The 27,499-nt window shown below is 36.4% G+C and overlaps 1 protein-coding gene across 1 annotated transcript in view; it reads left to right on the forward strand.

Moving 5' to 3' along the window:
- The window catches only part of LOC142354335 (uncharacterized), a 35,814-nt gene extending 14,226 nt beyond the window's left edge, over positions 1–21,588 (forward strand). The window contains exon 5 of the mRNA XM_075406609.1: positions 21,169–21,588. Within this exon, the coding sequence (XP_075262724.1) occupies positions 21,169–21,187 (19 nt within the window). The 3' untranslated portion in view covers positions 21,188–21,588. The remainder of the gene's footprint in view (positions 1–21,168) is intronic.
- Positions 21,589–27,499: the final 5,911 nt, after the last annotated feature.

A 27,499-nucleotide genomic window follows, 5' to 3' on the forward strand; every position in this document is an offset into this window, starting at 1 on the left:
AAAAAAAATCTACTGTTAAATGTTACAAAATAGCTCAAACACCATTATTTTGCTGTAGAACAACAGCCTCTTCACTCATTACCAGAAAAAACATCACAAGTCTTACGGACACCTTTTTTTCATATGTAATTGAAATTTACGGAGCTCAACTCACTCTGCTCTCTTTATTTGTGATTCTCTAACTACACTTATTTATGACACATTGTTTATTCGACTATCTGATACACTAATTCAATTCCTTGGCGGAGTCTGGAGAGAACTACAACCCTCTGATAAAGCTGGTTCATTTAGAAAATCATCCTTCGATTTTCTAAAACGCTTAGCATCAACGCTAAGTACCGCCGCTTTACAGTCACGGAAAGAATGCGTACACAAAATCGCTAAAAATTGAAGGTTTTACTCATCTTATAAAAACCTATACAAGTTCTGCCACAGATGCAGATTTTTCAGGGGTAGGGAAAAGATATTAGACTCTCTTACCCTTCTATCATGGTAAATACATAGATTTTGAAAAGCTTAGTACGACACTTTTTTTCAGCTACAAAAACTTCTAGCAGATACGTGCCCAAAATTAATAGATAATTTACCAGAAACACTCCATTACATCTAAGATGCAAATTGGTTTCCTTAAAATTTTGTAAATTTTACAGAAATACCATCGAAAATTATTCAGAAATTAAAAATTGTTTAAAAAAAATAATATTGAAAATAAGAATCATAATGCCGAGAACCAATCTTTTACTTGCACAAAGTTTCCAGAAAATACAAATACATCAATACAATCATCACCCATGGAAAATTTGGATACAATAATTCACTCCCAACCAATGAATTTAAATTTCAAGGAAACCACAGAAACTTTTAATTCTACACTATTGGTCGATGGAATAATTTTTTCATTACATACTGTAAATACTCTTTCACTAATTGATTTTGAACAGAACAATAAAAAAAACAATAATAATAATAATAATAATTATAATGACGAGACACTAACGAACACCACTAACAATATAATTTTGTCTGAAAATCACAAGAACAGACAAGATGCGACTTCTACTGAATTGACACAAAATTCAGACCCATTAAACCTTTCCATTATTACCTAATGTCAATACACCTTTACGACGATTACAACAACAATATTTAGTAAAATTTAATACTGAACCTTTTTTTTTAAACACATCTACTCAACCACCTTCAACAAATAATCAGAATTTTCAATTAACTACACAACAATTAATAAGCTTTTTTAGACAATATATTTCACAAAGCAATAAAAAAATAACAAACGCGCCTATCTTGTATTATTTGCAAGCAGCGTCCAATCAAACACCTTCACTTGTAATTAGAAGGATTACATAAACAATGTACCCTTACTTAGGAGGTTTGGTGCCCATGCAACAATCCTTAAGACCGTTTGATGGCACTGACCCCACATACACCACAGAAGATTTTTTAAAAGCTATCACAGCAAATATGGTCATGACAGCAGGACCTGAACAAACTGATTCAACGTATCATCATGCGTGGAGTTTTAAAAGAATTGCCATGATAAAAACAGCTTTAATTGGCCCAGCACAACAATGGTATCTACATCTACCTTTAAAATCAAAAAATATTGTTTCAGCAAACACAAGAAACAATCGCAAACACAAGAAACAAATGGCTCAAAAAGCATATGTTAATAATGCTCCAGATATGAGGAATGTACAAATGAATGACGCATGCGTTAAAACACTTGATCCACAATTAGGTTGAATAGCTCTCAAGTCACAAATCAACCGCACTGGAACCACAGCTTCCATTTTCTCAGTTAGTTGACAAAATTCATCCTGCATACATCACTAGAACACACACATAGATAGACATAAAATGAACAGAATTTATACGCTTTCCATGTCTATATATAATATATCTTTGGGTATCAATAACCTCACACTAGACGATGTACACACAATGGAACAAGATATTGCATATCGAACCAATGTAGTACGGCACAAGTACTGAAATGATCCAAGCTCTAAAGGAAAACCACTTTTTCTTAAATTTCGCAGAATTGCTAAAGATCAGGACATAGTATTTCTACTGGTCCTGATAAACGGTACACAAAACTACTTGAGAAACCTTTTTTTTCTAAAACAAACCATTAACCAAGCAATGAAAAGATACCAAAATCTCTCAAATAACAAGTCACATCATATAATATGACTGATAAGCCACTACACTTCCCTTAACACTCTAGAAGCAACAGTAGGATAATACACGGAATTCTCGACACAGAAGTCCTAATAAGTAATGATTTTCACATTCCAAACCTTATTATGGGAATGATGATTTCAAACTACCAAGCAGACGGATCCACCATACCAAAGACCGACAAATTCTCAAAAAAGAACCAGTTACAACATTAACAATCAATATTCTAACAATTTTTGATCACAATCACCCAATTATAATAGGGATGCTAATCGTTCATGACGACTCTTCTCACACATTCTCCTTCGAAATTTAGGAAACTATAATAATTCAATTTTGGATCCAGAACATATGGACGCTACAACGTCTAACACACAAAATAGGGAAACACAAAATGTTTCAGAAGAACAATTTTTAGAACAACAAGTTAATGAATTGCTTTTAGAACTAAATCAAGATACACAAGATGAAAAGTTTAACTGTCAGGAAGAAGTTAATACTCTCACAGAAGAACACATCATTTCTACAGATTACAAATCACAGCAAAAAACGTTCAACATACCATTTGACATCTCTATGTTCACAGAAATAGACAAAAACTTTCTCAAAACGTTCAATTTCGAATGCACTAAACTGACACAAACAGAATTTGAACACCTCGCACAACTTTTATTAAAATATGAACACCCCTATGCCACATCTAAATTTGACATAGGCAAGATCAAAGTTGAACTAAACCCTTTAAGGGCAACAGTCGTATTCAAAAGGCAACGCGCTACTCGTCTTCTTTTACAAATACATGAACGCGTGCAACCGTACTACACGTACTCGACATTTTGACACATTTTGATATTATAGCGCCTGTAAACACGGATTCTCTTACTACGGGAAGTACATTTTTTAGCCCTGTAATCATACTCAAGAAAGGAGAATCATTCAAAAATGTCTTGGACGCTCGTCAATTAAACACAATGATTGGTGAAGCTAAATGTTGCTGGCCCATTGAACCGATACAAATAATACTGACAGGAATTAAAGGCACTGTCTTCTCTGTATCCGACATGAATACTGCATGTAACCAAATGCCACTAGATAAACCCTCACAACGCCTCGCCAATTTTGTCATTGCCGGGCAACAACACTATTTTAAACGTATGTTTTACGGATTTATATCGGCCCAGCCGCCTTTTCATCCTTTATGAGTAGTATTTTTAAACAGCTGATTCGTAAAAACAAAGTTATCTCATATCGTGATGATATTTTCGATCTTTTATATCAAGAACAAATGGGCGCTACAACGTCTAACACAGAAAACATGGAAACACAAAGTGTTTCAGAAGAACAATTTTTACAACAACAAATTAATGAATTGCTTTTAGAACTATATCAAGATACACAGGGTGAACATTTTAACTGTCAGGAAGAATGTAATACTCTCACAGAAGAATTCATCTTTTCTATATCGTGTAAAAGTAATAATTGCGTGCTACTGCTCGCAATATATACATAAAAAACGCTCGATCATACCATGACAATTTTCCCAACACATCTGGCAATTGATTTGTCAATTGATCTTCAAAAAAAAACAAAATGATCGATGAAATCACAGCAAAAAGCGTTCCACATACAATTTGACATCTCTATGATCACAGACATAAGCCAAAATTTTCTCAAAATTTTCAATTTCGAACACATTGAACTGACACAAACACAATTTGAACATTTCGAACAACTTTTATTAAAACATAAACAGTGCTATGCCACAACTAAATTTGACGTAGGCAAGATCAAAGTTGAACTAAATTTACTAAATTTACTTTAAACGCAACAGTCGTATTCAAAAAGCAACGAGCTACTCGTATTGTTTTACAGTTACATGAACGTGTGCAACGGATACGAATAATACTGACACGAACTAAAGGCCCGTTTTTTATATATATATATCTGACATGAATAGTGTGCATGTTAATAAATGCCACTGGATAAACCCTGACAACGCCTTGCCAATTTTGTCATTGCCAGGCAACAATACTATTTCGAACGTTTGTTTTACGGTATTTATATCGGCCCATCCGCCTTTTCATCCTTTATGAGTAGTATCTTTAAACCACTAATTTGTAAAAATAAAGTTATCACATATCTTGATGATATTTTCAGTCAAGATATCACAACAAACACAATGTTACAAACATTAGATCAATTCCACTATATTCTCAAAAATGAAAATCTCGAAGCAGCCCCAGATAAATCTTTTTTTCCTAAAATCAGTCAAATGCACCAAATACAGAATAATCACATACACCCACTAAAAGCCAAAGCAGACGGATTCTTAAAACTGCAACCACAAAAAAAAACAAAAACGAAATACAGAATTATGTTGGTTTTCTCACTTTCATCTCAGAATATATTTATAATCGTCAATTTATCTTAAGACTTTTTTTACTTTCAACTTCGAGACAGTCGATTTTAAATGAACTCCAGATTTACAATAAACATTTGACAGAATTAAAAAGGAACTTACAGATGGCCCACTACACCTCCCAACTCCCAGCTCAGACAAACCATTTTGATATTTTATGGGATTCCTCAAACTATGGCATTGGAGCTGCACTTTTCTAAAAAGACCTATTTGGAAAAATGGAACAAGCTTCCGCAGACTCTCGAATATTCTACACCACGAAACTTAGACTTTCTACCATTCTCCGCGGATATTCCGCAATAATTTACCCACTTTCTGGATGTGAGTTTCTTATCCACACCCTATTTTTCAATACACTGACCATGTACCTATTTTTTCTATTCACACAAAAGAACAAGCCAAACCACCGAGTAAATAGGTTTCAACTTATTCTAATGAAATTTCCGAAACTACATATGGTTTGCACAGATGAGAAAAACCTCTTACTTCCAGATCTATTAAGTCGTTCACTTACACCGACGACACAAGATTAACATCGCCTACGAACAGAAAAAACCCCAGTTCATTAAAATTCACCATGACGCATAATCAACAAACACTACCTATACAGGGCCACTATGCTGTATCAAAAAGTATATTAACACAGTAACAGTAATTACAGACACTGCAATAGAATCACCACACTTTCCAATATACTTATAAATTGAAAATAACTACTTTAAAATACAACTAGAAGACAATCTCTATCTCCCAATCAAAAACCACGAGTACAAAACAAACGCACAGGCTGTAGAACATTTGCATAACTACAAAACTCAACAGTTGAAACACAGTCAACCACAGCTAGAAACATATCCTATTGTACAACATACAGATGTAAAACTGAACACAAATAAAACAGAACCATTTACAACTGATACTCAAAATGCAAATGAGCAGAACTAAAAAACAGTATCAAATTTTCACTTCCAGCAACGGATGATCTCATACCTAAGTCACCCGAAATTCATAATAATATCTGACGAACAAACAAAAATAACTGATACGCTTTAAAATGAAACAGAACACGATCCTTTCATGGCGACAACTTCTTCTTTGGAAGAGATACAAAAATCGCCCTTCCCTCCCCTCGTTTACAATCCGAGCAAACAAGGGACTGTTACACTTTTACAGACGCTTCCAGGAACTAAGAAAAAATAAAACTAATCACCTTCTATATGATATCCGAGAAGAACAATCAACAAAAATATGCTCATCTTTTTTTCTTCTTTTAACGGTATTTCATATTGCACATTCACACGATCTTTCAGTTCATCCTGGCCGTAGAAAAATAACAGAAAGCTATGCCAAAATAACAGAAAAATTTTATTTTCCTAACTTTAAAACATGGATAGAAATTCTTACACAAGATTGTTTAAGTTGTCAAACGGGCAAAGCCCATGCCAAATCTTCTTAAGTACCCCCAACAACCATTTTTAGTAGGTTCACCATTCTTCTATCTCTGCTTTTCTATGGACACAAAAAGCCTAATATCTCCGTCTTCAGATGGAAAATCCTACGTATATGTCATAGTGGATGCATTCACACATTTCATTGTCTTCCATCCTTCTCCAAAGAATGATGCAGCCAATGCACTAATCGTATTAATTGGCCATCGGATAGTTAAATTTGGAAAACCTGAAATTTCAGTAACTGATAATGGAAATGAAAATATTAACGGCGAGTTTACACATTTTCGCCGCATAAATGATATACAATTTAAACCACGTACACCTTACGCACCATGGTCAAATGGTTTATTAGAAACCAGTAATAGACAATTGAACACATTTTTACGCACAGTTTTAAACTCACAATATGACACATGGTCACAAGAAGTTGCATTCCCGTATGCATTTTATTCACACATATGCATCTTTCACAATACAAACTCGTTTTTGACATAAAACCAAAGAAACTAATAACGTTTAACATATCTTCTACTTCAGATAGTTTTGTAAAGTTCAAGTCCTCGCAAAATTCACCGTTTCACCCTTTCCCAAAGCACACACATACTGATCGTCTTCATCACCATTCACAGATTAAAAAATTACAAAAAGGAACTTTCACACACTAGTTTTCGTATCGAGAAAAAATACACTCAGAAGTCTAAAACGAAGTTCACAAGTACCTCAATCTCAATAAACATTTACGCATGTTTTGGGATGGCCCAATCGCTTGAAATTAATACTTATGTTCTTGTTGTAAATAAAGTTCCACAAATTGGTATTTCAAAGAAAACCAACCGCAAAAAATTAGAATCATAGAAAAATATTTGATACCCCCACAGTGGCTACAGTGATTTTTCAGGTAAAAAAATAACCCGACCCCGAAGTAATATTGCACCATATTATCCCAAAGAACTCTTCGTTCAAGAAAAAATAAAAAATAATCTTTTCCGACAACTCCTTAATACGATATCATCTTAAAAAACCGACTGTAACACAGTCAAAATCCGTCTCGTTTAGTCTAGACAGTCCAGACATAACATCAATTAACGTACCTCCCCTCCACTTTGAAGTTTGTCTAAACTACCTAAGAAAACTCCGAAACTACAATATACGAGATAATCGTTCACGAAAACAAACGACAAGAGATTATATAGTTCTTTTACCAAGTCGAAATTTTAAGCTTTGCGAACAACGGACTTCTAAAACATTATTTTGCTACTATTGCAACGCACAAAATTGGTTCTCTCACTCTCTTTAGCCCAATACAAACTAGTACAACGCACTAAATATCCCATAAATGGAAATACAATAAAAGTACCTCAGTTCTCCTGAGTTCTCCTACACGAGGGGATAATTCGGGTAGTTCTTTCACCCCTCTCCACTCAAACACAATTACCTTCACTGGGAAAATGACAAAGCCCCTCCACCGAGTTAAAAAAGCATACGGAATATCTGTTCGCCTGATAACCTAGCAGAACAACAAAAACCCATCCATCAGCCAATGAAATTATAAGCAACAGGGAATTATAAGCATATCTTCTCGAAATTAAAGGAAAGAAATTTAACTAAAAGTTAAGTTAGTAGCCAACCCACAGATTGGTCTGGGAATAATTCCCAATTCAAATTATTTAACGATATAAGCTTCGGTAATTCTTTTCTTTCCGAAAGAAAGTCGTGAACAGGCTAAATCGCATCGTCTAAAATCAATTCACAGTCCACCTGCTTGCAACTTAGTTTCCTCTCTTCTCTCTTCTCTTAATAAAAACTTCGAACTTCCAACTTCACTCTCGCAACTTCTCTCTTGTCTCAACATGTCTTTAACTCTCTCTCTCTCTCTCTCTCTCTCTCTCTCTCTCTCTCTCTCACACACACACACACACACACACACACATACACACACACACACAATTTCTAACTTTTTTATTTTCTAAGTTTTTTTTTCAAATTTCTTTTCAACTGTTGAAAAAAAATCTTTTCCAACTGTAATATATTTTCGCTCTCTCTCTCTCTCCCTTTCTCTCTCTCTCTCTCACTACCTCTCTCTCTCTCTCTCTCTCTCTCTCTCTCTCTCTCTCTCTCTCTCTCTCTGTAAACTCAGATCTGTCTCACAGCACAGTTCTTCGCTTCAAATCTATCCAGCTAACGCATCAAAGTCAAATCAGCTCAAAGAAGCAAAAGCAACCAACCAAAACTCTCATTTTAATCTCCAACTTTCTGTCTCACAGTACTGAAAGTTCCTCTCTTCTTCAAACAACAAACAGGTATGCACATTACCTCACAACACAGACTTGAAGTGTTGTTTCGTAGAAACCTATACGCAATCACTTTCAGATATATTCAGAGTTTTGAAGCAAAACAGATACGTTTCCACGTTATCTTTTATAATTCAGACCACAAACTATATTCACACTTTTTTTGTGAATGGTTTTTTTTATATTAGAGATCTTAACAACGAACATATTGCTTTCTTTTATCTACCAATCTTTCCGCCACAAAGAAGCTAAAGCAAGCAGCCAAAGCTCTCAATACAACTCCAACTTTTTTGTTTCACGGTACTGAAAGCTCCTCTCTTCTCCAAACAACAAACAGGTATGCACATTATTTCACAACACAGACTTGAAGTGTTGTTTCGTATAACCCTATACGCAAACACTCTCAGATATATCCAGAGTTTTAAAGAAAAACAGATACGCTTCCATGTTAACTTTTGCAATTCAGACCACATACTATATATTCACACTTTTTTTGTGAATGTGTTTTTTATATTAGGGACTTTAACAACGAACATATTTTCTTTTGTCTACCAATCTTTCCACCACAAAGAAGCTAAAGCAAGCAGCCAAAGCTCTCAATACAATCTCCAACTTTCTGTTTCACGGTACTAAAAGCTTCTCTATTCTTCAAACAACAAACAGGTATGCACATTAATTCACAACACAGACTTGAAGTGTTGTTTCGTATAACCCTATACGCAGACACTTTCAGACATATTAAGAGTTTTAAAGCAAAACAGATACGTTTCCACGTTATCTTTTGTAATTCAGACCACATACTATATTCACACTTGTTGTGAATTGCTTTTTTATATTAGGAACTTTAACAACGATCTTTTTTTTATATACCAACCTTTCCACCACAATCAACACCAAAGGTTTTTGAATTTTTCTATAACGATATAGTTTTTACTTAAACCTAGACTTGAACATAGATGCTATCCCAGCTTCTTACGACATAAAAAACATAAAAGAACTTCTTAAATTAGATGAGCAATACCAACAACTTGCCAAACAACAACTCACAAAACTTTGTTGAATAGTGTTAATAACTTTTTTTCTTTTGATTTTTTTCTTCCGCACAAAAAAAATACACAGTTGAAGAGTTGCTAACAGTTTACTCTGCCTTTTTTTAGATTTCATCTATCAACACCATGTCCTCCCACCAGAATCACCCTTCGCAGCAATCCGAGTTAGTACACCCACTTTAAATTTATCAACAGTTGTTATTCCATCTTTCTTTCACTATAAAGTACTTTATTGTGATAATTCCCACACATTGGGCTAACGAATATTGTCACAATTGCGTGCACTAATCAGCAAGCCAACACAAACCCAATTGCTCCCCCGCCCCAGAATAACCAAGTTGCTCATAGAGTGACGCTACTGAAAAATCCACCCCCAAAAAGTCATCGTTTAAACTCTTTAATACAAAATCACAAGCACACGAAACCGAAGAACACCCATGCTCAGTCATAACCACTGTCCAAAATTGCAGATAGACCTCGTTCTACTGGACACTCTCGCCCTCTTTACCCCTCAATCAGTAATCCCATAACCCCCTATCAAATTCAAGCGCAAATACGCCATGCGCAAACACAACAACAAAAACAACAGCAACAAATAAACACAAATAACTAATGCCATATTCAGACTTCCTTGCATACGCTACCTTACAACAAAAAACACCACTTATACCTGCTCCACCACCAGCACCACAACCTGAATTATAAAATTACGCGAATACTCCACAATTTTCCACTCAACCAATTAATTTTGCAAACTCAAATAAAACAAATCACAGCCAATTCACACTGTTTCTGAAAAGAGGTTACACCACAAGATATTAGCCTAATTTCTGACACTTCTAACTCTGATCCACTTTCAGCTCTCATATTTCTTTCCCTACTCCATCACAAATTGAAAATAATCCTCTTTTTTTCGCCACAAGGGCCAATAACTAATATTGATTGTTTGCTTTCACAAGCTCACTGGAACCACTCATTCAATTTAGTCAATTCATCTCCTTCTTTTCGAAGTTCACTATCACTCAGTTTTCAAGGAACCGCATCTGTAATCACTCTTAGTTCAAATTCCCCTACTCCAGACACTGATCAACATTTTCACCATTGCCTCGGAAAACGACCAGACACTACTAGAAGTTTTCCTACTTTACCATTAAAATTCTATCCAGAAATTGTCGTCCCCCCACCCGCTTTTTTGGAGATCATAAAAACGGAGAACAAAGGCATAATTGGGCGAAACAAACAAATACTAGCATATAAAATCACACTAGTACAAAAAAAGAGCGCACGACTTATTAAAACAATCTATAATCACTGTCTCTGTAGAGATAGTAGTTGAACAAGATAAACTAATCTTTCATCCCCAAGCAGATGCTCCACCTATCTTGAGAGCTGAAACAAACCTATAGCCTTTTATTTTTCAAGAAATTCACTATAAATTTGATAGATTCACAAGAACCACTGCAGGATGTTTTGTTTTTCACAACCCCCACTCCGGACTCTTCTACTCATGTCCACTACAAGTTTGATCATCTTCCTTGCTAATTTATTATTTTCAATTCCACTTCCCATAAAACAACCAATTCAGGTTGACAATCGCTATATTTCCAATCCGGATTGAGGACTACAAGATCCAATAGTCACTCAGTATAATTGCTCCCCACATCATATCACAAACTTGCAGTATTATAAGCTCAATAAGACTAGCGAATGCAAAATCACGCAAGCAGATTTTCAAATCCTCCCTGCCCAAGTATCCATCTTTTCAGAAATTCGAACACTTCACGTACGCGCATATATGCAAAGTTTAGCGACAAAGGAAGTTTTTGCCACAAAATCTCACTTAAGAGAGGCTTCCGGTTTGATCAAGATAATTGGTGTGATAACAATATGAAAAGATCTTTTTTTCCCACAGAACTTGAAGCTCCTTGAGAACTTGCACGCGTTGGTCTCGTGAGCAAACATCACTTTCACCCACAAATGATACAGTTTGATGTACTAAATGATCAGCGCTGGCAAGCAAATATTGAAGCCAAACAAGGCCGTTTTCATTTTGATTGTTTCCAACCATTTGCTTTCCAACACGGAAACATGGTAAATGAGCCAGGGGTTCATGAATGGATCCCTAATGACAGAGACCATGCCTGGGCTAACTGTCCCCGAAACAAACCACAACACGAATGTCATATCATTCACATTCTAGGATGGTCACTTCAAACAACTAACATCACGCTTAGTTTTGACGTAAAATCAGAAAGCATTTATTATGGCAAAAACACGCATTAAATTTGGTCTTGAGAGAAGCTATTGCCTTCCTAATCACGCTATAAAAGCAGTTATTTGGGATTCTAATACTCACTGCAAAATTTTTGATGTTTGTAGATCTCATGCACGAATGATTAAAATTCAAAAACGCTATTTTATTGAAACGCTTCCCGATAACAAAATCAACATTTGACATCAACACAATCAACCGCCCTTATTACCTGACACAATATCAAGATATTTTTGTGCAAAATGACGAAGGTTTTAATTTTGTCACAGGCAAAACATCACCCGAATTTAAAGATTAACCCCTCACTATACCAGATAAATCACCCTCTATCACACCACATACTAAAGCAGATATTCGTTACGGATATGGAATTCCACAAGAATCGCCAGTTTATCGTAAACCTGATTAATAACAACTCTTTCGTAAACAAAACTGGTTTGGTGCTGTACATCGTAATGTACAGATAGATGCTGAACTTGCTTTAAAGATTAGCAAAATATTACTTGAGATGGACCACACAAGTTTCTCAATTTACAACAAAACTCTGCGATCTTGACCGCGATTTAAAACAGAGCGGTTTTATTTTATTAACACAAAAATATCACTTGTTGGAAATGTTATCTCAGGACAGCGAAACACAGTCGCTACACTTAAAAGTTCTAATCTTTTCTCAATTTTCCAAGGCAGAACCGTTCCATCACCAGTGTATGTTCTGGAAAACTAATTTTGAACGATTTCCTATATTTTATCAAAACAAACTCCAATTTGTAGATCAGTTTACACGCAAGACTTTTCCTTGGTATATTAAAGCACCATGTAAAGCCGAAAAATCTGATCAACAAATTTCACTCAATCTCGATGACGATGAGTCATACAGTCTAAAGCCTTACCGAATTACAGCGCGAAATCTTGTTAAAAATTTCACAACAGACGAAATTCAAAGCCGTTTTACCCAGGTGGAATTCATTGCACAACAACTTGGCATATATAGTCAAAGAGATTGGACAAACTCGATAGTTAGAGTGAAATTTAACCAGCTAGTAGATGACGCCGCTAAAAAATTTGAAGTAGCACAAGCTGTCAACTTTGCATACCATGCAAATGAAGCAAAATTACAAGCACAATTTTCACAACTACAAAGCCGATACAACAATTATTTCAATAAACTCTTTGTTAACGGAAAAGAATTCACACTTCGTGTCTCGATTGGAGTGATTTAATCAACGCAACTATTTAAAAGGACCCCTCATCGACATCTTTGGATAATTTTGGTACGTATCAAAAGAAATAGCCATAATATGGATTTTTTTAAATTTTTGGCAGTGCCTCTATGGACTATTTTGTTGAGCATTTAACGCGTACAATTTAAAATCACTTTTAAGCCGTAATATCACATTAGCTAAGATTATCACCTCTGAATTTTTGGAGTACTCTCAAAAACAATCTTTCATGTATTGCACTCTGATTCTAGACAATATAAACCACCATAACCTAAAAAAAGACGAAAACACTCCATTGATAGTAATACAACAACTCTAACGTTGAATTGAATCTATTACAAAGAAAATTTGAAAATTTCTTTAAGAAATGTTCCTCTCCTGTGCACAACAATTTTAATACTAATTCAAGCATAGATCCTCTGCTCTCCCCAAATCTATTTTCGTAATGTACAAATAGATGCTGAACTTGCTTACAAGGTTAGCAGAATATTACTTGAGATGGACCACACAAGTTTCTCAATTTATAACAAAACTCTGCGATCTTGACCGCGATTTAAAACAGAGCGGTTTTATTTTATTAACACAACAATTTCCATTTGTTGGATATGTTATCTCAGGACAGAGAAACACAGTCGCTACACTTAAAAGTTCTAATCTTATCTCACTTTTCCAAGCCAAAACCGTTTCATCACCAGTGTATGTTCTGGAAAACTAATCTTTGAACGAATTCCTGTATTTTATCAAAACGATCTCCAATTTGTAGATCAGTTTACACGCAACACTTTTCCTTGATATATTAAAGCACCATGAAAGGCCGAAAATTTTGATCATCAAATTTCACCCAATCTCGATGACGATGAGTCATACCGTCTAACGCCTTACCCAATTACAGCGCAAAATCATGTTAAAAATTTTACAACAGACGAAATTCAAAGCCGTTTTACCCACGTGGAATTCACTGCACAACAACTTGGCATATATAGTCAAAGAGATTGGGCAAACTCAATAGTTAGAATGAAATTTAACCAATTAGTAGATGACGCCGCCGAAAAATTTGAAGTAGCACAAGCTGTCATTTTTGCATACCTTGCAAATGAAGCACAATTACAAGCACAATTTTCACAACTACAAGGCCGATACAACAACTATTTCAATAAACTCGGAAAAAATTATTAACGGAAAAAAATTCACACTTCGCCGTTCGATTGGCGTGATTTAGTCAACGCAACTATTTAAAAGGACCCCTCCTAGGCAGATTTGATGACCTGGGTACGTATTAAAAGAAATAGCCATAATATGGATTGTATTAAATTTTTGGCACTGCCTCTATGGACTATTTTTTTGAGCATTTAACGCGTACAATTTAAAATCACTTTTAAGCCCTAATATCACATTAGCTAAGATTATCACCTCTGAATTTTTGGAGTACTCTCAAAAACAATCTTTCATGTATTGCACTCTGATTCTAGACAATATAAACCACCATAACCTAAAAAAAAGACGAAAACACTCCATTGATAGTAATACAACAACTCTAACGTTGAATTGAATCTATTACAAAGAAAATTTGAAAATTTCTTTAAGAAATGTTCCTCTCCTGTGCACAACAATTTTAATACTAATTCAAGCATAGATCCTCTGCTCTCCCCAAATCTATTTTCGTAATGTACAAATAGATGCTGAACTTGCTTACAAGGTTAGCAGAATATTACTTGAGATGGACCACACAAGTTTCTCAATTTATAACAAAACTCTGCGATCTTGACCGCGAATTAAAACAGAGCGGTTTTATTTTATTAACACAACAATTTCCATTTGTTGGATATGTTATCTCAGGACAGAGAAACACAGTCGCTACACTTAAAAGTTCTAATCTTATCTCACTTTTCCAAGCCAAAACCGTTTCATCACCAGTGTATGTTCTGGAAAACTAATCTTTGAACGAATTCCTGTGTTTTATCAAAACGATCTCAAATTTGTAGATCAGTTTACACGCAACACTTTTCCTTGATATATTAAAGCACCATGAAAAGCCGAAAATTCTGATCATCAAATTTCACTCAATCTCGATGACGATGAGTCATACCGTCTAACGCCTTACCCAATTACAGCGCAAAATCATGTTAAAAATTTCACAACAGAGGAAATTCAAAGCCGTTTTACCCACGTGGAATTCACTGCACAACAACTTGGCATATATAGTCCAAGAGATTGGGCAAACTCGATAGCTGGAATGAAATTTAACCAATTAGTAGATGACGCCGCCGAAAAGTTTGAAGTAGCACAAGCTGTCAACTTTGCATACCTTGCAAATGAAGCACAATTACAAGCACAATTTTCACAACTACAAGGCCGATACAACAACTATTTCAATAAACTCGGAAAAAATTATTAACGGAAAAAAATTCACACTTCGCCGTTCGATTGGCGTGATTTAGTCAACGCAACTATTTAAAAGGACCCCTCCTAGGCAGCTTTGATAACCTGGGTACGTATTAAAAGAAATAGCCATAATATGGATTGTATTAAATTTTTGGCAGTGCCTCTATGGACTATTTTGTTGAGCATTTAACGCGTACAATTTAAAATCACTTTTGAGCCCTAATATCACATTAGCTAAGATTATCACCTCTGAATTTTTGGAGTACTCTCAAAAACAATCTTTCATGCATTGCACTCTGATTCTAGACAATATAAACCACCATAACCTAAAAAAAGACGAAAACACTCCATTGATAGTAATACAACAACTCTAACGTTGAATTGAATCTATTACAAAGAAAATTTGAAAATTTCTTTAAGAAATGTTCCTCTCCTGTGCACAACAATTTTAATACTAATTCAAGCTTAGATCCTCTGCTCTCCCCAAATCTATTTTCGTAATGTACAAATAGATGCTGAACTTGCTTACAAGATTAGCAGAATATTACTTGAGATGGACCACACAAGTTTCTCAAATTATAACAAAACTCTGCGATCTTGACCGCGATTTAAAACAGAGCGGTTTTATTTTATTAACACAACAATTTCCATTTGTTGGATATGTTATCTCAGGACAGAGAAACACAGTCGCTACACTTAAAAGTTCTAATCTTATCTCACTTTTCCATGCCAAAACCGTTTCATCACCAGTGTATGTTCTGGAAAACTAATCTTTGAACGAATTCCTGTATTTTATCAAAACGAACTGCAATTTGTAGATCAGTTTACACGCAACACTTTTCCTTGAAATTTTAAAGCACCATGAAAAGCCGAAAATTCTGATCATCAAATTTTACACAATCTCGATGACGATGAGTAATACCGTCTAACGCCTTACCCAATTAAAGCGCAAAATCATGTTAAAAATTTCACAACAGACGAAATTCAAAGCCGTTTTACCCACGTGGAATTCACTGCACAACAACTTGGCATATATAGTCAAAGAGATTGGGCAAACTCGATAGTTAGAATGAAATTTAACCAATTAGTAGATGACGCCGCCGAAAAATTTGAAGTAGCACAAGCTGTCAATTTTGCATACCTTGCAAATGAAGCACAATTACAAGCACAATTTTCACAACTACAAGGCCGATACAACAACTATTTCAATAAACTCGGAAAAAAATATCAACGGAAAAAAATTCACACTTCGCCGTTCGATTGGCGTGATTTAGTCAACGCAACTATTTAAAAGGACCCCTCCTAGGCAGCTTTGATAACCTGGGTACGTATTAAAAGAAATAGCCATAATATGGATTGTATTAAATTTTTGGCAGTGCCTCTATGGACTATATTGTAGCGCATTTAACGCGTACAATTTAAAATCATTTTTAAGCCCTAATATCACATTAGCTAATATTATCACCTCTGGATTTTTTGGAGTATTCTCAAAAACAATCTTGATGTATTGCTATCTGATTCAAGACAATATAAACCACCATAACCTAAAAAAAAGACGAAACACTCCATTGATAGTAACAACAAACTCTCAAAATGAATTGAATCTATTACAAAGAAAATTTCAAAATTTCTATACGAAATGTTCCTCTCATGTGCACAACAATTTTACTACTAATTCAAGCCTAGATCCTCTGCTCTCCCCAAATCTATTTTTGAATATTATGAATTACCATTAGAATCACATAAGTAACCTGACTTTCAATCACTACATTTACACACTTTCCACTCTAGTAAACGGAAACGCTCACGTGCTTTATCACTTTCTAAAGACTCTTTTGATGATGATCCTATTTTTCAGGAAATCCCCGAAGAATTAATCTTAAATCTACCTAGTACTCGCATTTAATACATTTATTTGTTTTAGAGACAACACGACAGTCACTCCTAACGCACAGGAAAGAGGTTCACCTATTCAGCCCAATGTCGACCCCTCGGCATATGATCTTATTAAGCTGGATGTCGGTGACACCTTACACTCACCTCTTACGCCGTTGGTGCTGCTTCCCCCAGTACCCGAGCCTGTGTGTGAGATACAAACGCCGGCCCTCGTCATGATCGCCCAAGCCTCCCCACAAACACACTCTGTAGACTCAGCAACTCAGGCGAGGGTGAACCAGTGCCTTCTCCCGCAACCTCCTCTTCGTCTTCAGGGAATTACGTCTGTATATTGAGAGCGACACAAGCCCTCCAACAAAGATGGGACCCATAAGTTCGTCACAAGAACTTCTGCTTCAAAGCTCTCAGCCGGTGCCACAGTTACCGCAATTGTTCTCCTTGTCTTCACAACCGCCATTATTGGTGCCACCGCCACCAACCCAACTCCCTCACAGCTCTTCTTGGGCTGATGAAGTTGCTGCGGAACAATCGGTCCGCTGAACACCCGAAACAGTGGTCCCCAACTGGGCCTACTACGACTCCGGCCGAATTCGTTGCCCACGTCCACGAAGAGAACCGCTTATCTACTCTCCACCAGTAATGCCCACACCACTTTAATTTGTCGCGAGCCTCCGCACAGAAACGGACCGGCACAGAAACGGACCGGCAATCCCTCAACCTCAATCCCTAACAACTTTACCTCAACCTCCTCCTTATGATCGGCCAACATCAACCGATAACTATTCCTGCACTGATTTTTCCCCATGAAGACGCCCCAAGGCTATGAAACACGAGATCTACCAGGTACGCTCCCCACATTCGCCTGCACGGCCAACCGCTAGCCATCCCAGAGGACCACAGCCTCGTCTTCGAAGGTTAGGGTAAGCCACGTTGCTCCTACGCAAGGAGTACTTCACAGAGTAGAAAGCCAAATTTTAAGTTCCAGCAACTCACCAACCCTCTGGGCATCAATACGGAGCAAGGTATTTATGTCCCCGAGAGGATAGATTACATTGCCACTCTACCACTCTACACGTTATAGCCGACGTCAAGTTCATGCTCATTAGGACAGTTGGAAAATGAGTATGTAGATGAATGTAGAGATAAGGAACTCCCATTAGAGTGCCTCCACTTGCCGATTAATCTAAGCTCCACAAAAAGTTTCGGCTCTTCTCAAAGTAATTCTTTGCCCTTGCAGAATATCTGAACACACTCTTCACACGAGATGTCGCCCCCTATCGCATGTATCAGAAGTGCAATCCTTTTTATGTTCAGTTTGATTTTTTTGTATCCCAAGCAGCTGGATGTAAACAACCAGACTCAAAAAGTCTATAGGACAAAAATGCTACACACAATACAAAAATATCTTTTCTTACAACCTCTCTTTCATCGGACTATTCCTCTTGTACACATGAATTCACATCTCCAGTACGCAAACACTAACCTTACGTCACCCTACTATTTAAATTAGAGTTAGGTAAATAACCACACCTTTTGCGAAGGAACACAGGGCAATTTCGACCCCATTAAGAACTACTTCTTATTCGCACAACCTTACGCCAAACGCATCGCCCGATCCTTGTCCCCATTGAATTCATCGATCTTCTCGAGTTTCTCAGAAATCCTGATAATCGGACCCCTCATTTCGAGTTCAGAAAGTAGGCCAGAGCCCTACAACATCGGGCCCACTGACTCACAAAGACTCTAAGACTCACAGTTCTCAAAACAACTCACTTTAAATTATTTAGCTTTTCTTTTCTTTCTATGTCTCTTTTTATTTTTTTATTCGTTAATTTTCCATATACCTTTCTTCTTTGCAACAATTCAAGATCAGGATCAATTCTTTCCTTCTATTCTCCTGTCGGAGCATACTCAGCAGGCATTAAACCTCACAAAGAGTATAAGGGATCAAGTAGCTCACACAGTAGCTATAAGATGGATTACAACCAGAAAGTAAGCTGGTAAATCCGACAGGTAAAACACTGTACCAGATGGAGATAAACAGAAATATCCTTGTACAGCCTGACAGAGACTACAGACTACAAGCGATCCTCCAACGGGGATCAAATCCTCACTATGGAACAGTGAGAAACAGTTAGGTTTTCTAATAGGACAGACGTTACTGGCCAGCACACCCTGTAACGGGGACCCTTTCTGGCTCAACACTTGAAGCGGATTGCTTACTGACGACACTAGTCAGCACTCTACTGACAGGGACTCCCATACGATGGCACAAGTCACAAGTTCACTTCGACGACAGACGCCACTCTCCAACCTCCTTCTCCAACGAGGACCACTCATCCGACGTATTTCTGCTACAACTCACAGATCCAGATTTAAAACTCGTAACCCCGGGACGGATGTAGCAGTAGAAATACTAGATGCACTCTTCCAGCCAATCAGAGACTGAGAAGACACTATTTTCTTTTATATAGCCTTAACACCACTGAGTGTAGTCAGTCTATTAGAGTAGTTGCACGATGTGTATAACTCTGACTCCGGTGTTAACGCTTTTATACATCGTTATAATTGAAGTATACCTTCAGTGTTTCACAGAGTCGGCTAGTCTGAGAGATATAGGTAAGCCTACTTCGCGCGCAGAAATAAGTAGTCCAAGCTCATTATACTTCAAGGCTCTAAAAGGAGCCCACAAAGGACAATCACTACTGGACAAGACAGCTCAACGAATACTTAAGTTTTCTCTCCAAAATCTTAAATTAATTGTCAAATTGAAAATGAAGAAAAACTCTACAGAATTTTTTGAAAGGCTATTTATGAAACGAATAGTTCAAATTGTTGTATAAGTTTTTTTAACTTTGACAGTTTAACCAATATTTTTTTTTAAAATCTCCAAATAAAAACCGCTTCTTATACAACAAAATTTTTCAAGGAGAAACCTATAAGCCACGACAGCCAAGATAGATTTTCAAAACTTTTTATACAAAGGCTAGCATTGAGCTGCTTGTTAAAAAAATCATTCAAAGTTTTTGAGAGAGACTTAAGGCAAATTTCTTCAGCCTCAAAACAGAAAACCTTTGAAATTGTATTGTTTATTTGACAAAGCGCACCGGCAAAGTATTCTCGTTCTTTTTAGGTCATAATATCTTTCAAATTTGGAGCGTTGAAAGCACTTTTAAAAGCCGGATAATTTGTCAAAGTAACAGATGATCGCCTATGCTACTCAAAAGGGCAGGTGCATACCTAGGATGAAGTCCGCAACCCAAGACAGGTATTGACCAGACCGACTTGGGTCGCGGACAAGAGGTCCGCTGCAACCGCCCCCAAGGGTCTGGAAGAAATTGGGTCGCGCCTTATGGCAATATGGCCAATATAGCAACTTTGGGTTGTTCGGTCTAGTCAATACCAAACGAAAATTTGCGAATATGATCGGGGAATTGCTGTGCATTCAAAAAGAATTTCATTCAAACTGAGGTTATGGCGGAAGGTTAGGAAAAGCTAACCATGTCAACAAATAAAATAAACTGTATTTTAAGGGAAAATGTGGAGTAAATTTATGCATCAGAAAAGTAGCGAGAATGGAGTTTTCGTGTCTTTGAATAAGCATTAATAATAAATTATATAAAAATTACACAACTAGTTATTTTGAATAGGTCGACCCATTCACAGTTCGCAGTTCTTCAAAAGTTTGTTTCTTTCCAAAGAGGCGAAAAATGATGGAGCAAAACCAACAGCAAAATAAAAAGATAGCAGTTAGTCAGCATGATCAGATCAACTTATACATCCGAACTCAATCTAACAAAACTTTATCTAAAAGTTGCATAAACTAATAAATATGAGCTTGCCTGCTCGAAAAGAATACAGTATTTATGCTTCCAAAAATAGAAAAAGATTATTATTTTATTTTCATTCACGGTTTTCTGACATCATAGAATGACATTAGGAAGTATTATAGGAGATAATCATTGAGAGATGAATATAAACCTCCGCAGTTTCAGCAAGGGTTCATGAAACGGACTGAGGAGGACAATAAGAACGAGTGAATTAACGGAGCTGAACAAAATTGAGATCTGCACCAAAACAAACTCTGTCAAGTAGTATCTTTTAAGAGGAATGTAATCTCCTGGTGAAAAGTACGCGAACAGCTTTCCCAAATTAGGAGTTTCCATAAATCCATAGGCAATCCGGAATATTATTATCGGAAACCAGAGAATCATCCAGAATGCTGATAGGAGTAGAACCGTTTTTGACAGAATTTTATCACGTCTTTTGGTTGCGTCCACTTTGCGATTTCGAAGTTTGCGAGAAAAGAGAGCGTAAAGGACAAGATTTAAGACAATCACTGGCACTAGGGCGCCCATGAAAAAAGCCTCCAAGGTTTTTTCGTGTTTCTCGAACAAGCATTCGTGACAAGACATGTGAGTGAAAGTACCCTGTTCGGTTAATTTTCTCTGAAAAAAGACAGCGGTGCCCAGGATCACAAATGAAAACTGGTCTGCTGGTCTGCAACCAAACCTTTTTAACTCAGGGATCTTACCAAGACCAACAGCCTGATATTATCCCAGGTCAAAATGGCTAGACCGAATTGAGCTCTGATCAGACCATTTTCGAGCGCTCACATGTTCTCGGTGCCCTAGTGATGAGCGGATTCAAATCTTGCAAGAATCTTGCAAGATGATTCAAAACTTGCAAGATTCTTGCAAGAATCTTGCAAGATATCAATCAAGGCCAAAAAATAAATCTGGGTACAAGTGTTTTAGGAAACATCTTTGAAGCAAGTTTTTGTTTACTGAACAAGTTACGAAGCCTAATTCAATGAAAAAAAAATAGCCAGGATTCAAAATCTTGCAAGAATCTTGCAAGAATCTTGCAAGACTTTGAATTCCGCAAAAAATATTTATGTGTTTTTGGTAGCTAAAACTAACTGAAAACCAAATATCATGACTTATATCAGAATTCTTGATCAGCAAAACTGAAAATAAATGACTTTTTTCGTCAACGCCTTTTGAATGTGAAATCTTGCAAGAATCTTGCAAGATTCTTGCAAGATTTTGAATTCACATACAACTTTCCGGCAAATAAATAGAAATTACTCGAGGCAATCAAATCCGTCTTTTTAAAGTTCAATTTACCCAATAAAAACAGAATTATTTCAATATTTCTCTTATCTTTCATTACAACAAATTATTTTTAGAGAAACAAACAGTTGGGACTTTTTGTTACTGATCCTGTCCGTAATTTAGCATGTTTTTGTTGTAGTAAAAAAAATCCAATCAATTTGAAGTCTAATTATCTTCCTAAGGAGATTTAAATTAACCCATGATGCCTTCAGTTGATAGCTATTAGTGTTAATGTCCTTGAAGTGTTTTCATTAAAAAAAATCGATGTGTTTTTGAAAATTCATCTTTTGTTCTTCTTTCATTCGATTTATTGTTCAATCTTCATGTCAGAAAGACAACCTTGGCTTTCTGGTAAATCAAACATTAACTTCGTTTTTGATCTTATGCTAGGTAATGCTTCTTTTTGGGACAAAGAGAAAGCAACAGTCGGAGTTTTTTATTTCTGATATTTTGCAATGTACCGCAACAAACTAATTGTAAAAATGATATATTAGTTCGTTCAACCAATCTTAAAGTCATCTCATAGAAAGAAAAAAACTGTTTCAAAAATATGGCATTTCAGTTCTATGGTGCTTTTAATAACTCTTGTTCCAAATCTTTTTTTGTCAAATCACACAAAAGACGCCGGCCTCAAGGGCGAGGTGGGAATTTTCTCCCAGTTCACAGTAGTGGTCTTGGGTGTTCATAACTACTAAGTGAACTTGAATTACGTTCAGAATTGTCCACGTTGCACTGTTTTTAGCCGTTCTGCTCAATTGTTTGAGAAGTTGGTGTCTCCCATTAGCCCAAAATTCGCGGTTACGCTTCATGTGTTTGACGATTTCTCCAAAACTACTGTACCAAATTGAACGGCCATTGTCTTTTTTGATGAAAACTGAATGACTTTGTTTGCAGTGTTTAGTTGGTTTCCCAACTCGGCCTAAAAAACCAGTTACTAAAGTTTAAACTTGAAAAAGTTGAAGTAAACCTTAATTTTTTTGGGGCTCGCTTATTGTTTCTGACGATTTTTCTTGATCTACTCTGCCAGTTTGGCCAAGCATAGTGTCGTTTTGTTAAATGTAGGTTTTTCCGGCGTTTGCTGTCTTCATTTGGTATCTAAATTGGCCTGCTCAGGACGTTAGTAAGCTGTAAATCTTAAAAATTAAAAAATATATATATTTTAATTGTTTTTCAGTTCTGATGTAGTTTTTCTTCTTAATTGGTTATTGTTGCTAACAAATTGTGTTATTTAAACTTTGTTTCGGGTTCTTACGTTTTTCGAAAGTTAGTTTTTGGGAAATCATCAATTTTTCATTCTTTGCGAAATCATGAAACTCTTGTTAGAGGTCTTTTTTATCAAAACACACAAAACAACCTGGCCTTTAGGGCGAGGTGGGAATTTTTTCCCACTCCTTAGGGGAGATCTTGGGTGTTCAGTAATTACAAAGTTGACTGGAATTGCGTTCAGAAGTGTCCGAGTGGCACAGTTATTAGTCGTTTTGCATAATTTTGCGAGAATTTGGGGGTCTCCTAATAGCCCAGAAATCGGGGTTCGCTTCATGTGTTTTATGATTTCTTCGAAACTACTGTATCAAATAGTACGGGCATTGTTGCATTTTGCTCACCCTAAATTTTCATTGCTTTCAGTGTTCATTGGTTTCTCAAGTTGCCCTAATCAAAAAGATATTAATGTTTAATTTTGGAAAAATGAAAAAAAAATTACATATTTAAGGGCACGCTTATTGTTTCTGACAATTTTTCCTGAACTACTTTGCCAAATTGGCCAAACATAGTCGCATTTTCTACTGTAAGTTTATCAAATGTCTGCGGTCTTGAATTTGTGTCCAAATTGGCCTGCACAGAAAGCTTTTAAGATGTAAACCTTAAAAATTAAAAAAAATATATTTTTTAATTGTTTTTCAGTTCTGATATAGTTCTTCATCTAAATTGGTTATTGTTGCTTGCAAATTGTGTTGTTTTGGCTTTGTTTTAGTCCCAGAAGTTTTCCAAAACTTAGCTTTTGGGAAATCATCAATTTTTCATTCTTTGCGAAATCAAAATTTCTAGTTAGAGGTCTTCTGTCTTTTTTTTATCAAAACACACAAAATAACCTGGCCTCTAGAATTTTTTCCCACTTCGCAGTGGATGTCTTGGGTGTTCAATAACTACTCAGTGGACTTTAATTAGGTTCTGAAGTGTCCGATTGGTACCGTTTTTAGTCGTTTTGCATAATTTTGCGAGAATTTGGGGTCTAGAAGACGGAGGTACGCTTCATGTGTTTGACGATTTCTCCAAAAGTACAGTACTAAATGGGACGGCCATTTGCGCATTTTGTTGTTCCTGAACTCTCCTTGTATGCAGGGTTGATAGATTCCTTACGTCGGCTTAATCAGAAAACTGGAGGAAAGAACTTGTTTTTATCACATTGAGAAAGGAACTTAATGGTTTGTATTTTTTCGAATTTCTCATTGAATTTTTGGCCAAATCGAGTGATTATTGGCTTGATCTGTTGCTATTAAGACGGTCTTCTCTGAAATGGCTAGTGACAGTCCTGAAAAATATTCTTTAGAACTGTTATTCAATGATGATTGCGGAAAAACGAATCCGTACTCAAATTTTGGGCTGAGTGGTGTTTTGCTTAATTGAACAACTGTATCGTCGTGCATTGACGATATTGTACCTATAACGGCTCATTTTGTCTGTACCAGACCCCTTTTGCTTTTGATGAGTAGTAATTACTCTTGCACGCCCTGGTCTAGAAGTTATTCAAGGACAAATTTGCGAAAAGAAGCATTTTTGTGTCATCTTGATGTCCACACAAGTTTCTGTACCCCACAATACCCGAGTAACCATACATATATGGGTTCGTTAGTTTCCTCAGATAGTGGGGAGTGTTTCCATATATATTTTTATATGGTTTTTTTGAGTTGAGAAGGTCAACTTTAGCCCTGTATGCGCCGAACCTCGATTTTGGCCAATCTCTTCTCAATTTTCATGTCTGAGTGGTGTTTTGCGCAATTAAACAAGTTTTTCGGCTTGCGTTTTGTGTTTTCTAGACACTATTTAAGTTGTTGAAGCTAATGAAATCAAATAAAGGGGTTAATTCAACAATTTTTCTTTTTTCACGATTTCATCAAATTTCTGTGGATGTTGTTTTATGTCAAAACACACAAAACACCATAACCTTCATGGTGAGGTGGGAAATTTTTTCCCACCTCACGATGAAGGTTTGCCGTGACCTAGAACGTGGAAGTGGACCAGAATTACACCCACAAATGCTCCGGGAACGCTGTTTCACGTTGTTTTACGTCGGTTCCGGAGATCTTGGGCTTCGATTTTAGCCCAAAAAATGGGGTACAGAACAGTATTTTGTTAATATCTTCTAAAGTACTGAACGAAATCAAACGGGAGTGGTCGCATTTTGTTGGCACTGAACCCCTCTTGCTTGCAGTATTTGGTTGGTTTCACAAATCGGCCTAATCAAAAAGTTATTAATGTTCAAATTTGAAATAGGTCGAATTTTCGGGCTATTCTGGGTGACCCAAATTTCTGTACAACAAAACGCGGGATTTACCAAACAAATGTTAGTGTTTTAGAATCCTCAGTTAGTGGGGAGTATCCCCATATATATTTTATATATTATATTATGTAGTTGAGATAGTCAATTTTGGCTCTGAACAGGTGTCACTTCGCTTTTTTGGGCATTTGGTACGGTACCTTATTATTGCTATAACTCCTTGAAAAATGTACCGATTGGGCTCATTTTTTAATATGATGCGTATCTCAAGCAGTGCTACAAACTGTATTAAGGGCGTTTATTTTTGGTTCGCCGTTTCAGAGAAATTGGCCAGTAAAGTTGCCCTTGATTTTACCCCTAGAAGCGGTTGACAGCATCCGGTCACTTCTTGAAGCTTTGAATTTTATCAGTTCGGGTATGAAAATTACTGTCTTAAATTGCCTGTCTAATGTAGTTTCCGAATATTTATACTTTATATAGCGTTTTCTGAAGTTTAGGTGTTCAATTTTAGCTCTGAAGGTGGTGTATCTCTCCTCTAGGTCGATTTGGTACGGTGCCTTATATTTGCTATAACTCCTTGAAAAATGCACCGATTGGGCTCATTTTTTAATATGATGCGTATCTCAAGCCGTGCTACAAACTGTATTAAGGGGGTTTTTTTTGTTCAGCCGTTTTCGAGAAATTGGCCAGTAAACTTGGCCCCAGTTTGACCTCCTGAGGAGAGAAACACTACCTTGAGTACTATATTAAACCTTGATTTGTTCGAATTGAACGGTAAATTTTAGTGTGTCAGATTGCTGTGTTAGTAGGGAGTGTGTCCATATATATTTTATGTATATCATTCCCAAATAATCATGATTTATTTAGCGAAACAGCAGTCGGACCGGGTCCCATATTGGTCATCGGTACGGTACCTTAATTTTGAAATATCTCCTCGTAGAATGAACCGATTTTGGATCTGTTTGTTGATTTGAACTCACCATGAGCCGTACTTTAATTCCTGTAAATTTCATGTAATTTCGTTCAGCCGTTATTGAGAAATTATTGTGTATTTTAGCGAAACGTCAGTCGTTTTGGGTCAATTTGGGACTTTGGTACCGTACTTAGTTTTGCTAATTACTCGTCGTAGAGTTAACCGATTTCGAATCTGTGTGTTCAATTCAACTCGGCTTAAGCCGTACTTTAATTCCTGTGATGGGCGTATTTTTTCTTTCAGCCGTTTTTGAGAAATTGGCCCCGAAACATACGGTCGTTTTGACTTCTTAGTGACCGGTCCGTTTCACGTTTCTATTCGCAACTTTCATCAGATTTTCATTTCAGATTGATTGTAAAGTAAATTAATTCACATCGTGACAGATTACAACACGAAACACGAAAGGATTGTGAAACGTGAGTTAAAACCTCGAATCTTTGAATCCTCTATTTTTATGGTTTAGCTTCGAATCCTATTTTTATGTTGAGTTGGAGTGCAAAGTGTTGCACTCAGATGATAGCAAAAAAAAGTTCTTCAGTAGTTGAGCTCACACTGCAGTGTGCTGAGGACAGAATGTTCTTCGCGCTTATTTTGGCTTTGTACTAAAAAAAATGTGAAGGAGCGAACCACTACTCGTGCTGTCGTGCTCGGTCTGGTGTAGTGGTAACAGTTTCATAAAAAGTGATTTTCAATGTAGTCAAGGACTTGTTCAAATCAATTGAGGGTCTATGTAG

Source organism: Convolutriloba macropyga, chromosome 15 (assembly GCF_964194025.1).
Source record: "Convolutriloba macropyga chromosome 15, txConMacr16.3, whole genome shotgun sequence".
In the NCBI taxonomy this organism is placed as follows: domain Eukaryota; kingdom Metazoa; phylum Xenacoelomorpha; order Acoela; family Convolutidae; genus Convolutriloba; species Convolutriloba macropyga.